We start from the raw sequence: 16,768 nt of genomic DNA, 5'->3' as shown, positions 1-16,768 counted from the left end.
TCGACAGTTATATGTTTCAGTTTCAATACGTATTGCAGTTTTCAATAGTTACCAATTTAGACCATTTATTTTCAGACGTGCCTGCATTTCGGTTATTTTCTATTTTTTGGCGGGAACGAGGCAAACAAAAGATTTAGCACAGTCGCATTGGGCCGCTTTTGGTTTAAAAAAACTATATAGCTTGTTATTTTCTTGTACTAAAGCTCCTTGATGGCAGGGCTCCCTGCCTACATGATATTGTGCGAAAAAATAAACCTACAAAATTATTACAGTAATAAAAACACAACAGTCATTACAAAATTACGGCTAGGTAGTAAGTTTAAAGTCGACAACAATAACATTCTACTGACCAAACAAGTATTATAAAGTACCAGTGTTGGCTTATCAATCACAATCATAGTGTGACCATACCGACAATGACAAGAGGGATTGTATGAATAATCAATAATAAGTAAATAAATATAAGTTACCAAATATTTTTTATTGGAACCGACCTTAATAATGCATATCCAACCTAATAAGATTCACCTTTTATCAGTCACTGAAGAAATAGATAACCCGATGGAACGTGGGCGTGTGCCCAAAGTAGGGTCAATTTTCTCTTATTTCCGGTGAAGTTGATCAAAGATTTTCAAACATCGAAGTTCTTTGTTGAACACATATTCGAACTCGTTAGCCTTCCTAGGAGTAGAAAGTTCTTAGTAAATTGGGGACATCGGTTTTCTTTCAAATCAGTAAAGATTACACATCTATGGATTTCTGTTCGCCGGTGTTTTGGGTGGTATTGAATGTGAGCATTTATTTTTATTAAATTCATATCATTTAGATAAAAACATATATTGCAGTAAATTAAGGGGATATTTCACAATCCTCTCGATAGCTTTTCTGTAGGATAAGGCATATTTTCGAATTGAATTATTTATTTTTAAAATTCGAGTTTACTATTCGATACCCGAACCTTCGAGTAGTAGCTATAATATATCGGATAAATTACCCAAGTTTTCTACCTATTGCGAGTATTTATTTATTAATGTACGTTAACCTATGGATAAGCTGTCAAGAGGATGGTAAAAAACAACATAAATCACACAAAATATCAACTTAGTGACCTTCCGCTACTTAATTCTTTCAACACATGCAGAATACACGGTGATAATAATTATATAAACAAAGTAGGTAGGAACCTACCTACACACATATTGTTTCACCTGTACACACAACGCAGCATGTAGACAAGTACCTACCTGTCATTTATTCAAACAGGTACTTGTATTCACTTTTCCGTATGCATAATAATATATATGCGTCTCATCTCGTTATTGGAATTGTTCAATTTCAGTCTGTCTAGCACTTTGTTCACTACATATATTTAAAATCAAATAAAACTATTGTAATCATATACTATGTCTATGGCTAGCTTTAGACTAGTAAGTTTTTTCGTAAATTTACGACTTCTAGCCAATGGGCATATTGCATTTTGAAAATCCAATACGCCCATTGGCTAGAAGTCGTAAATTTACGAAAAAACTTACAAGTCTAAAGCTAGCCTATGATTGGAATATTATCTCGAAATTGTGGGCCTGTTTGGGCGACTGCGCACGCATCGTCTTGTCCACAATAAATTTTATTACAAGAAAATAGTAACACCAAAGTAAAAAGAACACACGCAAAATACATTAATTACATCTATGTTTAATATAAAACTTTTTTGCGCCTATTGTGCCAGAATCAGGTAAAAGTGGTCCAAAAAACAAACACAAACGGTAGAAGTAGTTCATAGATAGGTACTAAGACCTGGGTAAAAATGACCCGACTTGTTTGGTTTTGTCAAAAACTGTGTGACTATGATTGGCACACGCTTTTTTTTACTATCCGTTTATATTTTCATCGCTTGAAATTGAGTTGTCTTGCGTAGATTGTACGCTAGGCTTTACTATTTCACGATAAACTCATTCAGAAGTTAATAAAAAAGACTTTTTCGATGAATTAAAATAATATGCAGCCAGCAACAAATGGTTAACCATTTTGATGAGGTGATTTATTTTGTTTGATTAGAGTGGCCGTATTTGAATCGCCCGGCCCGATCATTTGAATTGTGCAAGCCAAGGCGACGCTAGCGCCATCCCGCGACAGAACGCTCAGTCACCTTTCCGGTGTCAGCGTGAGCGGCTGTCGACCGATTGTTGCCATTTTTGTGTATGTTTTCTCTCTGCATTTCCAGTAAATGCATCGATTTCCACTTGACAACCGACTCGTGTGTGTGACATCTGTGTTGTAGTGCGAAACAGTTCCATTAAAAAGTGTCAGCGGCGAAAAAATACGCATTTGTAAAGAAAAAATACCGTGCCCGAATTGGTTGAATGATTATTGAATTTGTGTCAATTGTTTTTGTGCTATTTACATAATAAGAGACTTTGTTGTAATTTTAACATCTGACAGTGTTTTCGGCGGGGAAAGCGTGGCAGCTATTTTGGAATTCCATCGTATTTTCGGACGCCTAAATATCACGCGTCTCAAACGTAAGTAGATGTACTAACACACTTCGAGCGTTCCGAGAGCTTGTCCTACTTTCGGAGCTCAGTAAAACTGACTAAAAAACTCCACCAAATCTTCTTTACGTTATATTGTTCACTATGTAGGTGTTTGTTAATGACTAGAAGACGTAGCACGTAGCAATCATTTACACTCTGCCTTATAATATCCTGCAGCAGTTCAATAATATGTATGCAGCGTGTTTACGTTCCTAAAACACCAAATGTCTGAAATAGAAATTGCTTATTTTGAACTATTACTAAAATAGTATTCTTGTACTACTAACTGTCGACGTTTGCAAATAATTTCTATGCAAGCTGTGCTACTTTTGACAATCTAACCTAACAAATAACAATAATTCAGAGAATATTTCAAGTGAGATATTTTTCATTCATAAAATGTCATCGGTTGATAATTATGATTTTTGAATTGCCTTGTGGAAAGTCAATGCATTAACAAATAATAAATAAATAACGAGGTAAGCTACATTTTTAAATAAATTGTTTTAGCATGTGTTTAGTTATACGATTAGCCGGCGCTAGGTAGGTATTTAAAAAAGAATAATTGCAAAATAAATACGGATTAACCTCAAAAGGCCGAATGCAGTCGTCGAATGATTTTTCTGATAAAAATAACATATTACCATGCTGTACACCTAACCTTACTTTTATGACTAAATACTAACGTTTTTATTTTATTAATATTTTTGTTCCGTGATACAATAGAACCTATATTATAACAGAACAATAATAAAATACGAAACAGAACGAAATAAAGAACCTGACGAACATTTTATTTAATATATGTATTTATATACATTATTTTTTGTTTAGAAATTGTATTACTTATTAGACCAATTGAATTACGACCAAAACAAATGGTTTTTATTTCATTGCCCTGTTTTTTCATTGTTGTGTTTTCTTGTTGTTCCGTTTTATCGTTGTTTTTTGTTGTTGTTCGGTAACCGATTTTTTAAAATAATTTTATCCCATTAAAACACTTTCAATGTTTATTGTATTAGATTGTACATTATTTGTCTTGTATTTTTTAATCTAGGTAGTTATGTATAAAGTAGAGGCGTAGGTTTCAGATTATTATTTTCAGACGTTTCGAAACACGTTGCTCTCTCGTCTGTTTAAAATGGGACAAATATTAGGATGTTTTATTCAAATGGCATTAACTATAATAAATATTACGTAGGTACGTGGGTGCATTGATATATCGATAATTGTAAAATCTTTTTTTATCTGTGCAATATTGGAATGGTAATTGATTTCTGATTATTGATAATACAGAATCGTTAATCACAAATCAAGTAATGCATTATTCAATATTACTTTGAAAGTTATTTTGTTATTCGACAAAATACTCGTATTTAAAAAAATGGAGTACATTTGGCGTGAAATTTCCAAGGTCGTTTGCAAGGTCATCAGTTTTATCATTATCTGTTAAAAAAATTGTACAAATTATAAAACATTATTATTTAATATCTAATAATAGTGGCAATAGGCATTCGTTCCATATTAGTTGTTTTCCTTGTTTACCATTTTTTAATCTCGAAAAAATATTTTAATTTTCAAAATGTAGGTACGTGTATTTACAATCTTAAATTTTATACTTGTGTATGGATTTATGATACTTGTATTTTTTAATCACGATGGTTTATTGGTACTCAAGGTACCTGGTAATTACAGACGAGTGTTACAGAAATTTTCTATCACGGAAAACATAGTTAGGTACAAATCTTTGTTTTCTATGTATGTACAAATATTTACAATTGTGTGTAGGACTTGATGATGCTTGTATTTTTAGCTGTCACACCTTGTGCCTTGTAACTAACTAAGGGCTACAGAATCTTATAAAGCATTATTTTTATTTCTTGCTAGAGCAATCCCGATGAGTTACAAAACTCATTGTACTAATTGCATGTTAAAATAATGATTGTTATCGCACTTATTTTCATTGTTTTTATGACAATATAATAATAAGGATTCCAGAAAAAAGTTGAAATTTTCAGGAAAATTAAGAAAGTTTTTTCTACGAAAGGTGGCTCTCATCGTCTCAATTTTTCACCCTGCAGTCTACAAACCTGGGATAACTCTGCGGAACTGCCCTCATACCAGTCATGTGGATAACGGGGAATTATTATTGTGGTTTTATTACATTTGAGAATGTTGTAATTTCTTTTGATTTATGCTGATCTCACTTTAGTGTTGTGAATTTCTAATTACTCATAATTTTTGGGTCTTTTCTTTCCCAGAAGGCAAAAACTTTTACATATTTTTTTATAAAAAAAAAATTGATTCTTCTTATGTGGTTAATCTTCCCCCCAAGGTCAATTTAAAATTATCTGTTATATTTTGTTACGATTATCTGTATTTATTATGTAGCTGTATAATCCGTAGTAGATGACATAGGCCCTGAGGGAAATTATTTTCTTCAGGGCCTCCTGTGTGGAGTTAATATAAAAAAAAGTAAAAAAAAAAGTAGGTAAATACGAGTGACATGTAGTAAAAACACCAGCCATTGTACTTATCAATATTTAAATAAATATAACAACAAAATGAAAACGCCATACGGAATGCTCCTGAGACTCCCGAAGGAATACATTATTCTTCTGGATTAGTACGATTGTTTTTTCAATCAGTTTTATCAAACTCGCTGCTGTGGCTTAGTCTGATTTTGAGCAAACGAACATTTACATGGATTTATTTTTATTTTTTGAGAAATCAGCTAAATGCGCTGTATTGCCGTTATAAGCAAAAAGGCAGCTAGAAATCACATTCTGATATACCTACAAGACCTTTGACCTATTATAGTAAAAAGTACATCAGAACAAAATCGGACAAAACATAAAACACCATGAGACACAGATAGGCCAATAAATGCTGATTAAAATGTTTGATAATTTTTCCCCGAATACGCAAAAATCGACCTTACTTCGGGCACACAGATTAGTTCATTACACACTTCTAGCGGTTTATCTCTTCAGTGGGTAATTTAAACATACCATAGTATTTTTTTTCTGAATTTCTAAATTCGGAAGAACGTACCGTCGCGCCATGATAAATGAACAAATCATATTATATAGATGCAAGTATTTAATCCTACTATATTGTTTACATTCAATATTTAAAATACCGATACTCGGGTTATTTGTATCTGTTATCAGTGTGTTGAGTGGTTACATGTCACATTATACATATTATATTATTATTTTTAGGGGAGAAGTGGTATGAATGAGCCGGGTTTTAAAGGAGCTGGTAGCTTCCACACAAACTGGGCAGTATCGATTACGCATTTGTTTTTTTTTGGTATCAATACTGTCCAAAGATAATCCGCTGTATTTTGACAGTGGCAGAAAAAAAATAATAATTGTGCGTTCTCTGGATCTTTTCGCTGCTAACAAGTATGTTTCTGCTTGTCACTTTACTGATCTAAGACGCAAAAATAGATAGAACTGTTGTTCTGAGTTTAGCTGATTTTCAAAACAACAATGTTATATGTGTTCATTGCTTAGTTTTTTTTTGCTAAATACGACGTTATTGCATAGAATATTCTCAAAGAAAGTTCAATAACAATCGGTTATGCATATTCAGTTTTTCATAAATTATATTTTTTATAATTTTTTTCGTGATTAAAACTTTGATCCTTAAAATCTCAGTTTTATTAAAATTGCTGATGGAACTTTGTTCCAAGGGAACGAGCTACCTGGAGGCAGATTTCCGTTCTTTATCCTTAGCTAAGCAATATACCTACCTATCTCCCTAATTTTAACTTTTGCATCAACTAGAGGAGTAAAATAACCGCGTAGCTACAGTGAGGTAACTGCACAGCTAGCGATCGCCAGGCGGCCATCTCACTTTAATTGATGCCAAAGCTAACATGAAGAGGATAGGTATATTCCTTAGCTAAGGATAAATGATGGGAATTCACCTCCTGGCTCACTTCATGTTACTCTTTCATTACACCCTGGTTTTGATGGAGACAAATTTGGAGTTTTTTTGAAACTTAAAAATGTCAGTGTTTCAAAAAGATTAACAGAAAAAAACAAATTAAGACATTTTTAGCTTAATGCGTATAGGTTATAGGTTTGGCAAAAAAATTCTAAATGTATAAAATTCAGAAATATATATAAGGGACTCCTTTATGTCACTTCTCCCCTATAGCATTGCTTGGAACCGGGGCCAATACCAGTACCACTGATACATGGGCGGCACGTCATAAGGTGTAATAATTGTGCAATACATATATTATAGTGACCAATGGTCAATCATGGTCACCTTAAAATATTTCAAATTTGCCCCCTGCATTGCATAGGGATCTTGTAAACTCAGACAAAAAAAATCCCAAGCGGTGCACTGCTGCGATCTTGTTGCCTGGTGAGGTGCGTTTTAAATTTCGCACAGAAAACTTTTGTAATTTTGTGGAAAATAGACGGAGACATACAAAACTTTAAAATAGAACATTTCATCTAATTTCTACACAGATTTTACTTAATTTTGGTCACCGCACCTGGTCATTTCGACAATGTCTGCTTTAGATACAGAAGATGAATAAGAACATGGTTTTAGGTTAAGTATGTACCAAGATTTTAGGTTGGAGTTCATTGTCTTACTGCACAAATGCCATTTACAATTTTGATATCGTCTATTACAGACTTTAAGGCATATCTTAACGTACTTTTTCACACATAAAGGGTTGGGCTTTCGGATTTCGTTTACAAAAGAGGCCGCCACTGGGTGCTGGTTGTTTGTTTTGTGTGCACTTTCAAGCGGATAGTACGTATCTATCTATATGGCGCTATCGGTTGTCTTATCTGCAGTTATCGGACAGGGCGATGCACTCGCGACACTGCGGCGGGATGCGTTTTTCGGCCACGTTTATTATAGATTACACTCGTACACTTGTTTGTTTCTAGTGATGGAATATTAAAGAGGATATGATTTATTGGAGGAATTGTTTTTTTTTCATTTCTGAGTGTGTTGCACACTGATCGGCTAAACGATAGAATTGGGCTTTGGACTTGCCTGGTGTACTCAAAGTTAGGTCAATTTTTCCCTACTTTGGATGAAATTGGTTAATAAATATCAATTATTTGTGTTATCTCAGGATTGAAATAAATCAGTATTATTTATGTACTCTTTTTATACGCCAGTGAGGCTTTTACATTGTGTACATTATAATATTCACTGTCTAAAATATGTTGGCGAGGATTCAGCGAGATTGCTTAATAATTTATTTGTGGATGGTGACATTGAAATAGGCCTTTATGCCTAGTGTGTCGATTGGGTACTCTTAAATAGACTAGACTCAGAATTTCGCAACAGTCGAGCTCCGAATTTCCAATTTAAAAAAGTGTAGTTAATTATTTGTTTTTTGTACTATGCTGCATCCTTGTAACTGCGATAATTTGAATAATGTTAAATTATATATTTTCTATGGACTTCAGTATACTATTTAGGAATATGCCGTCTTATCTACTCAGCCAGGAGACCAGTATGCTTTCGAGTGGGTTTGAAGTGCATTTGAATAATAACCTCTATTATCTTTACATAAGGTTATTTTTTTATTAATATTTGATTAAATTTTTGGTCCTTCGAGTCGGATGTTAACTGCATGCATTGATTATTTTTAAGAATGACGAAGGAACTTGAGTTTTCTATCTTTTTCGTGTGAATATCGTCATCGGTTCGTTGTCATTTAACCTCTCGCAAATGAGTTATCAATGTATATCATTTTTAAACTAGGTTTCAATTTTCAAACGTAAATATCTTTCTAGTTTTTTGCAGTTAGAACTCTATCATAGTAGGCAATAATAATGATATTTTGATAATTGGTTTAATGCAACTAGTTTAGTTCATTGAATCAATCATGTATTTACCCACATAATAGTGCAATATTTTATCTCTTACACTTTTTGCATTTCAGTCAGTGCAATTCCAGGTATCTGTTTTGTCTACCTTCTAACCAATTGTATTATCGGTTATCTCGAAGCTGATAACCTCATTTTCCTGATTTATCTTTTTTTATTTTTTGCGAACGTTTGTACGTATCGTATTTTTAATACTTACATTAAATAATTTTATAGCCATGAAGTTTTATACATAATTTTAATAAGCTTGCAGTTTCCGGCGTTGTTTAATTAGACTTAAAGAAGGGAAATCGGATTTAGACAGTAATTTTCTTTTTATTTTGAACGTGTGCCAAATTTCATCAAGGAGTATAAAAATTGATGGGGTGGTTTCTAGTAGACTGTGACTTTCCTCTTGTTTTGAATATCCTGGAATAAAAATCTTTCAATATTCTATTTTACTTTTATAATCTTTTCTACTAAAAAAATTTTAGGCACAAACCCTTGGCCTTTAGAAAGAATATAATTTTAATGATTTCTCTCACAACATCAAAAACAAAATACTGAATGATGTGTATATATGTTAGTGTGCCATTAATCCGAAGAATAGACTATGGACTATTTCATAGTCATTGTCATGGGCGTGAGTGTCTCGTACATTATTTTTGGTTCTTCGAGCCGGATTAGTACTTAGTTATTGATGAAGCTATTTTACTCTGCCATTGCTTAAATTTTGGCAGCGAGAGCTGCTTTATTTAACTAAACTCAACGTGTAATCCAAATAAAGGAAATAATTATTTTTTAATATTACTTATTATGTTGTCGATAATACATAGTAAGCTACTTAATATAGAAGTACCTACGAGCGCAGCGTCTCCACAACGCTTCGGAATGCCAATTTTTAGCACCAAAAATAAAGAGCGTTAAATTGGTTACGCAAAGGAATAAGTGGTCCATACTCCATACATAACACTACCTACAGTAAACATAACGGTAAACTCCGTTCTTATCATTCTCTGGGATATTTTATTCCGTTCGCTGATATTAGTGTTTTTTGCTCGATAAGAAATTCGCTGTTTTAAATAAATCTTCGGGTCACGTGAGAGGCACACATCCGCCGGAGATTTGACTCTCTCTAAAGAACGCATTGGATTGGTCTACTGCCGATATTTGAATTGACTTATTTTTATGGGACGTTTAAAAACGGAATAACGACAAATTGCTGCGGCAGCCTTTCGAAATGCGAATTTCTATTTAAGGCGATGCCATACGTAGTAATGCAAAATCATGTGTTTTTGGTTTGAAACTTTGGTCGCCTAGAAATGTTTCAGATGCTTTAATTAAATACTGCGAGTAGAATACATCTTGGCCTTTGAAATAATCGAGTATTTTTTAGATAAGTTTTTTTATAAGCCCTGAAAAAATAGTGTAAAGGCCTATGAAAACTGCTTTAAAGTTCAAAATCTCCTACTTACGAACCCATTTTCGGTTATGATTTTATTGTATAATGTGGAAAATTAAGTTATTTATAAAATGATCGAAAAAAAATTAAATATTTATGCCTGAACATCCACAAAATAAAATAAAAGGCACTTTTTGGCCATGTTTTTTTCTTGCATAAATCAAAACAGGCGGATGGTGTTAAGCGGGAATTTAAACCTTATCGCCATCTACGTAAGGGTTGTTATCGATAGCGGCTTAATTTAAATATTACACGACGTAGTGCATCGCCTTAAGGAAATTTCAAAGTAAAACGGTTACGGCAACGTAAGAAAAGCGGCTGATTATGATGAGACAATTAACTTCGTACAGATGACACGGGAGTGTGAGTTAGGCCAGTGTTCCGCAAAGTGTGCTCCGCGGCACACTGGTGTGCCGTGGCCATTTGTAAGTGTACCGCGAGTCCCGCGTCACTTCTCACAAAGTGCTCTGTAAATCGGTCTTTACTTTTCTGTGCGGCGCGGCGGCCGGAGGTGGCGTGGGTGGGACTCGATCGCTGCGAAGTGGCCGTGTGCTACGCCGCTATGTTACATTATCACGTGTGCTACACTACATAAGTGGGGTGCTATTGCTACATTATCACGTGATTGCGCACGAGCTATCGGGGTGCATGCGCGTGACAACATAACATTATGAATTATGACGGCGACGTTGCGCCCGCTTGTTTAGTAGTCATTCGTTAATGCTAGTGTTTGGTTGTGTCGTCGCGAACTTAATTGACTTTTTAAATTGAAAAAAAATATCCCATATTACTTGTATATAATGGATAAACTCGTTAAACGTACCGCAAGTTTGTCAAGTGAAACTAATGATTCCCAAGAAGAAGCAGAGTCAACAAAGAAAAAACCTAAGCATTTTGATCGTAAATACAATGAGAGCTATGTGCGTTAGGGCTTTATATATTGCGGTGACGAATCGTGCCCAATCCCAAAATGTCTTGTTTGTGGAGAAACTTTGGCTAATAATTCGATGGTGCCCAGTAAACTTTCACGACATTTAACAACTAAACACCCATCGGTGGCTCACAAAAATAAAGCCTTCTTTCCTATCCAAAATTTACCTTTTTTTTTCTTTGGTGTACCGTTAAAATTTCTTGATTAGTTAGGTGTACCGTGAACATAAAAAGTTTGCGGAACACTGAGTTAGGCAATAGTTTTCTACAATATTTTTAATAATTTTAAATACCCCACAAGAGTTAGGGCACTGTCAGAAGCCAGTAGGACTATGGCATTTGGTATCTCCAATAATTGGGGAACATGAGAAGGTTAGGAAGTATTTGGCTATTCTGAGCGTTGGCCTACCATAGCTGATCAGAGTTCCGATGTCGCGAGCTAATACAAACTACGAGTGGCCTACTTAAGAAAGAGTAGGCACATCTGTATCTGGTTGCATTGAGTACTGTTAAACGAAATTGTAATTGTTGTTTAGTAGCTATGTTCAGTAATTTTTAAATGCTATTTGAATTTCGATTTTGTTTTATTGGTTGAATGAATGAAGTGGAATCATGAAATTGGAAATTAACCCACTTCCGGATGTCCGATCAAGCTGAAACTCAGCAGAGAGACTCATTGTCGATGACAATACATGTGCCAATCTTTTGGTGCCAATCACATACACAGACGAATTTCTCTGAAATCGGATGAAATTACACACAGAGGAAACATACTGATTCTACTTGCTAATTTATTAAAAATGTATTCCTGTTGAAAACGGAACTGCGTATAACGAATGAATAGACAGATTTCTTATCAAAGAAATGTGTTCATAAATATACTAATATTGTCGCATTTCGTCATTATATTTATACCGAATAGAACATCTGCATGAACACGTGTTCCGATATATTCTGAATGAACCAATATTTTATCATGAAATGGATTGCCGTCACGTTTTTAAAACGATTTCAATAAATCAGCTATTACTCATTTTTTTCCGTGAGAATGAGAAATAAATTTCGATCCTACCCGATCGACATTAGGCGAGGTTGTTAGCGCGGTTGACTCCAGTCCCTTGGAAGGAAGATTCAATCCTCAATCAAACCAATTTTACAAAAATCAAAAGTTATTGACGACCCAAATATTTGACTGATTCATTGTTCATTCTTATCTTTTTGCGTGTATTCGGTCATTTCATTGAAATAAACATAACTACATACTCGTGTTAGTTCTTTATCAACCTCCGCCTTACGCCTATCTATTACATACCACAAAAATAATCAAATGGTTGCCGTATTATATTAAATTATTATAATATACCTACCTAGATAATTTATTCTACTTTCACGTTGACAATAATAACATCCACAATTCGGAAGCACTACATTTTATTTCTTAACCCCTCGGGGTAATTTGGTCGATTTTTGGGAATATCTCATATATGTAGGTCTCATAGAAATCGTTCTGTCTCCCTTACTATCATGGTGAGAAATGTAATTTAAACGGTGTTAGAAAGAGAAAACACCACCCTTTATATTACAATTTAAAAATTAACCACTGAAGAATCAAAATGTACTCTATGAAACCAAATTTTTTGACCTATTTTGAAAAAAAATTATAAAACATTGTTATTTTTAAATTACTTATTTTTACACGAAACCACACAAAAATGAGAAACAATAAAGTTTATAACATTTGTCTAATAAAATGTGTTTCTGTTTTTTTTTCACTATCAATATTTTAGTTTTTAAAAAACGTGAATTGAGCCGTTTTTAAAACTTTTTATGTTTGCATTTATAAATTTTATGTCTAAAAAATTATATGTTTATTTATAATAAAAAAAAAATACATAACATAAAAATTTAAATGATTACAGTTTTTTGTTTCTACAGCCACCATACTAGGCACATGCCCGTATTATGGTAGCCATATTTCTTTAGATTACAATGTTAAGATGTTAGGATATACAGAAATAAGAAATAATAAAATTTGAAAGCTTATTTCATCACCTTTCAAAAACAGTTTTTAGTTTTCGGATACGTTCAGAAATATTCCATTTATTTGGATTTCATCGACCGATTTTATTTTACCGACCGTCTGACAGAACATGCCAGAGGCCTGAGGTTTAAGAGGCGCAACATTAGCGTGAACGGGTAATGAGCACAACGCAACTCTACACCGGTTTAACATGTCTCAAAAAGAGAGGTTACAACGGAGTCCTCAGCATCAAGACTATAGTTTACATGCTACTTCTGTTCGATTAATCGAGTGCGGTGATCAATCAATGCGTAATCAACCGGACAGCAAAAAGATGCCGACACGAAACAATCGATTAAAAACTGCAAAGATATTGCTCGGGCCCTGTGCTCGACCAGGGGTCCGGCCGGGCCCATTAGTCCCGAGTGCCGATTGTAGGCGTCGTTAATTATTATTCCGAAATGCGGTTTTTTTCAGCCAGACTCATAGACATATAAATATTAGTAGACCTGCCCTAAGTGATTAAAAGCGTATTATCCCCACTCCCCATACCGGTTCCATTGGAGCCGGCTGGGCTCGCGTATGGCTCAAGTGAAATTTGAAAACGTGACGTCATCATTCTTGTGCGAACTATGGTCGAGGCATCATCGGTTCATTTTACGAAATAACACGGCAAAATTTTGACTTGTGATATAAAAACTTGTAAAAATAGATGTGAAAAAGAGAATAAACCCAATTGTCGTATTACATTCCATAAGTAAGCATTATTTTACTTTATTTTAAGCTTATTCACACCGTATTATATGGATCAGTTTTAGAAACATATACTATCACATCACAATGTAGCGATTCTCAAGTGTGCTCGTCGTTGTTTACTGGGGTAAGTAAATTATGAAACATTTGTAAAAGTGTCTTAACTAAATACTCTGAAACTAACTACGACTCTGCAAACAGAAGAAATTTACTTTGCCGAATTTGGACTTCGCAAATTAGTTCATAACGTGGCGAGTAATTTGCGCTCCCATGTAAAAATGTCTATTCATTCAAAAGCAGATTTTACTTTTAAGAACTAAATGGTGATATTATAATGCGAGATGCCTATTTACTGTCAGATTGATTTATTGACGAATCACAGTCAGCTTCACTCCCTTCGTTCTTCAACAGTTGATTTTACCCCTCGCCATTATCTTCTCGTCTATTAATTCCTATGTCTGTGGCCAGACTGCTTTGTTGTTGATCCGCGGTACTGTGTCGTGATTCTGCTGTCCGGTAATAAAGATTTAGAAAGATACATTATTGATTCTCAATATGATCGATTCGAACGTATTTGTAAGCAACGTTCCTTCATCCTCTCTTTCCTGTCACGTCAAGTGTCACACCGTCAAATTCGGGAGTCAAACACAACCTCATATTTGAAGGTACTTAAAAAAACCGAGTTGCCGTATTTAGTGCACTTTTAATTCTCTTCTTACATAAGTATACATTTAATGATCGGGAGATTTAAATTATTACTTCGGTTGGTCTCATTGAATATATCTCATTGAAGACTTACGTCTGTTCTATAGGAGGCTGTAAGTTATTCTGTTGTGGTAGGGAACTCTTACTGAACTGCTCGCCTGAAGATCGGCTAGCATCGTTTGTACTCGTAATTATTCGGGTATGGCCGACATGTAGTCTCTGTCAAGTGTCGTTACTAATATCACCTATCTTAAAACTAAATATCAATAACTTAAATATAGACACTCTAACGACTCTGTCGAGCGGCATTGAAACTGCAAATATGTATCAACACTACACCACAGTTATGACGGCATTTAATTCCACATTGTTTAATTTCTACGTTATTGTGAAACTTTAATATATGTTCGATATCTTCCTACCAACATTTATAAACTCTTTCTAAAAACCATATAATGTTAAATGGTTTATTTTTTTCTGTGACACCTCACAACAGCGCCCCTCTCTGTACAGTGTTAAGGCAGGGGAACTATGTCGCCACCCGGTCGGGCAGTGTTATGAGGAGGGGATGTAAGAAGGGATTTATTAATGAGGACATTGAAGAGACATCCCAGAAGGCGGAAAACAACATTAAATGTGAACGGGTGTTCTGCTCGTGTCCGTCGAGTTTCACGCACGTGCACCGGGGATTAATGCTACTAGCTCATCAGAGCAGGCTCCATTAAAACACCTGTAAAAAAGACTCAGCATGACCACATTAAATCTGTGCATTAGAAGATGGCAATCGGTCTGTTTACATTGGTTTGTCAATCAGACGGACCGCCATCCTTTGCAAGTGGGTTTATCAAGTAGTATTAGACATTTCTCATCAATTCCTAGAAACATGCAAATAAGAGCTTAATTATGTATGACACGGTATCACAACATTCACAACCATGCTTCAGCATTTAAAAAAAATATTTTCGTCTAACCTTAAAGTGCCTTATAATATTATGTTGATAATTGTATGAAGTTCATAAATATAAATATGAAAATAATATACAATTCTTTCTTATTTTTCAATCGATCAACGACCAACGCCTGTCACTTTCTTCAATAAGTATTATGGTATATATCAAATTGACGCGAAGGCCCAACTCTCTATGATAAATGTATCTCCTTTCCGTAATCCCGTAAAATTTTCGTAGCTACATTACGGGTTGTATTTCGCATATCGTTGGTACCTATTTACCTAACGCATTTATAAGATGTAGCGTTGGTACCTAAGGCGTGTATAAGATGTAGCGTAGGTACCTAAATCGCGTATAATATTTAGCTTAGATATCTAATGCTGCGTTTACATTTGCTCGCCGAATCGCAAGTGGAATTAACGTAGGTACCTAGAGCGTGTCATATAATCATATGTTTATTGTGTATATACTTTACTCGAGCCGACATCATCTCCCGTCAATCTATTCGCCTATTTACCTGCCTAACCTAATGCGTAAAAAACACAATTTAGTGAATGTAGGTACCTACTACGTTGCATGTAAGTTTATGCATATCCATCAATATTATATAAATTCACATCTGAGATAAACTCTTCCGACATAATCTCCCGTCAACCTATCCGCCTTGTATGAAATACCGGCCTAACCTAACCTAACGCGTTCATAATACACATGTATAGCGTAGGCATGTAGGTAACGCGTATCATATACATAGCTGGGGTACCTAAAGAGTGTCATACGTTTATATTATATAAACCATATCGTACTAAATTTCCTTGACTCGGCATCATCTCCCGTCAATCCATCCGCCTCGTATTGAATACCGGCCGGTCTGGTTGTCTGGTTGTCTGTTGTCTGGTACCGGCTAGGTGCGCGCCGTACCGGCACATACCTACACGTGATGATAGTAAGTCTGTGAATCGGATATAAACACTGATTATTGAGGTCAGTGAAACAGCGTCGGTGCCAATCGCCATCATTGCAATACGTAATGGCTCGGGGGCGAGACGGCCCCCAAACCGGACTGGCGAGTCCGGCGCGACACGTCTCTCGTGTGTAATGCCACTTTTTATATCGCCAGATATAAAAATACCACCGCGGAAAGAAGTCCCACATAAAAAAGTACTGACTATTAAAATCAGTGTTGTACCCTTTTAATAGGTATTCTGTATACCTATTACTAGTAAGTAACTACATTTTTTTGTGTTTAATTAATTTATTCATGTATTCACGCCTTGAATTCATGACAAATTAAACTGAGTATGAAAGATGTAAGCAGGTATAATACAAGTTATCGTAGAGAGTTTTGTTGTAAAAAGTAGTTCAATAATTGTGTATAGTAAAAAGAGTGCAAAATAAGTACTTATATGTTGTGATGCCACTTTTCTATCATTTTCTTGTAATAGTAAATATAAAGTAGGTACAAATAACATAAAGTCCCAAATAAAAAAAAATTCTAACTAAAATACAATCACTCTTGCACCTATCGTGATTATTTGTGGGTTATTATGCCGTGTTGCATT

The 16,768-nt window shown here is 34.7% G+C and overlaps 2 protein-coding genes across 2 annotated transcripts in view; one reads left to right on the top strand and one right to left on the bottom strand.

The window, feature by feature from the left end:
• Nucleotides 1-1,638, bottom strand: part of LOC149421468 (lipopolysaccharide-induced tumor necrosis factor-alpha factor homolog) — a 127,910-nt gene extending 126,272 nt beyond the window's left edge. Inside the window, exons 1-2 of the mRNA XM_089634711.1 lie at nt 1,533-1,638; nt 1,245-1,359 (exon numbers count right to left, since the gene is read on the bottom strand). Of these exons, the coding sequence (XP_089490837.1) occupies nt 1,245-1,251 (7 nt within the window). The 5' untranslated portion in view covers nt 1,252-1,359; nt 1,533-1,638. The remainder of the gene's footprint in view (nt 1-1,244; nt 1,360-1,532) is intronic.
• A 522-nt stretch (nt 1,639-2,160) lies between these two features.
• Nucleotides 2,161-16,768, top strand: part of EcR (Ecdysone receptor) — a 690,636-nt gene continuing 676,028 nt past the window's right edge. The window contains exon 1 of the mRNA XM_089634810.1: nt 2,161-2,519. The gene's annotated coding sequence lies outside the window, so the exon portion shown is untranslated. The remainder of the gene's footprint in view (nt 2,520-16,768) is intronic.

The sequence above is a fragment of the Hesperophylax consimilis genome, chromosome 8 (genome assembly GCF_061612785.1).
Source record: "Hesperophylax consimilis isolate HC1 chromosome 8, BYU_Hcon_1.0, whole genome shotgun sequence".
NCBI classification, from domain to species: Eukaryota; Metazoa; Arthropoda; class Insecta; order Trichoptera; family Limnephilidae; genus Hesperophylax; species Hesperophylax consimilis.
This window is presented reverse-complemented; position numbering and strand designations above follow the sequence as displayed.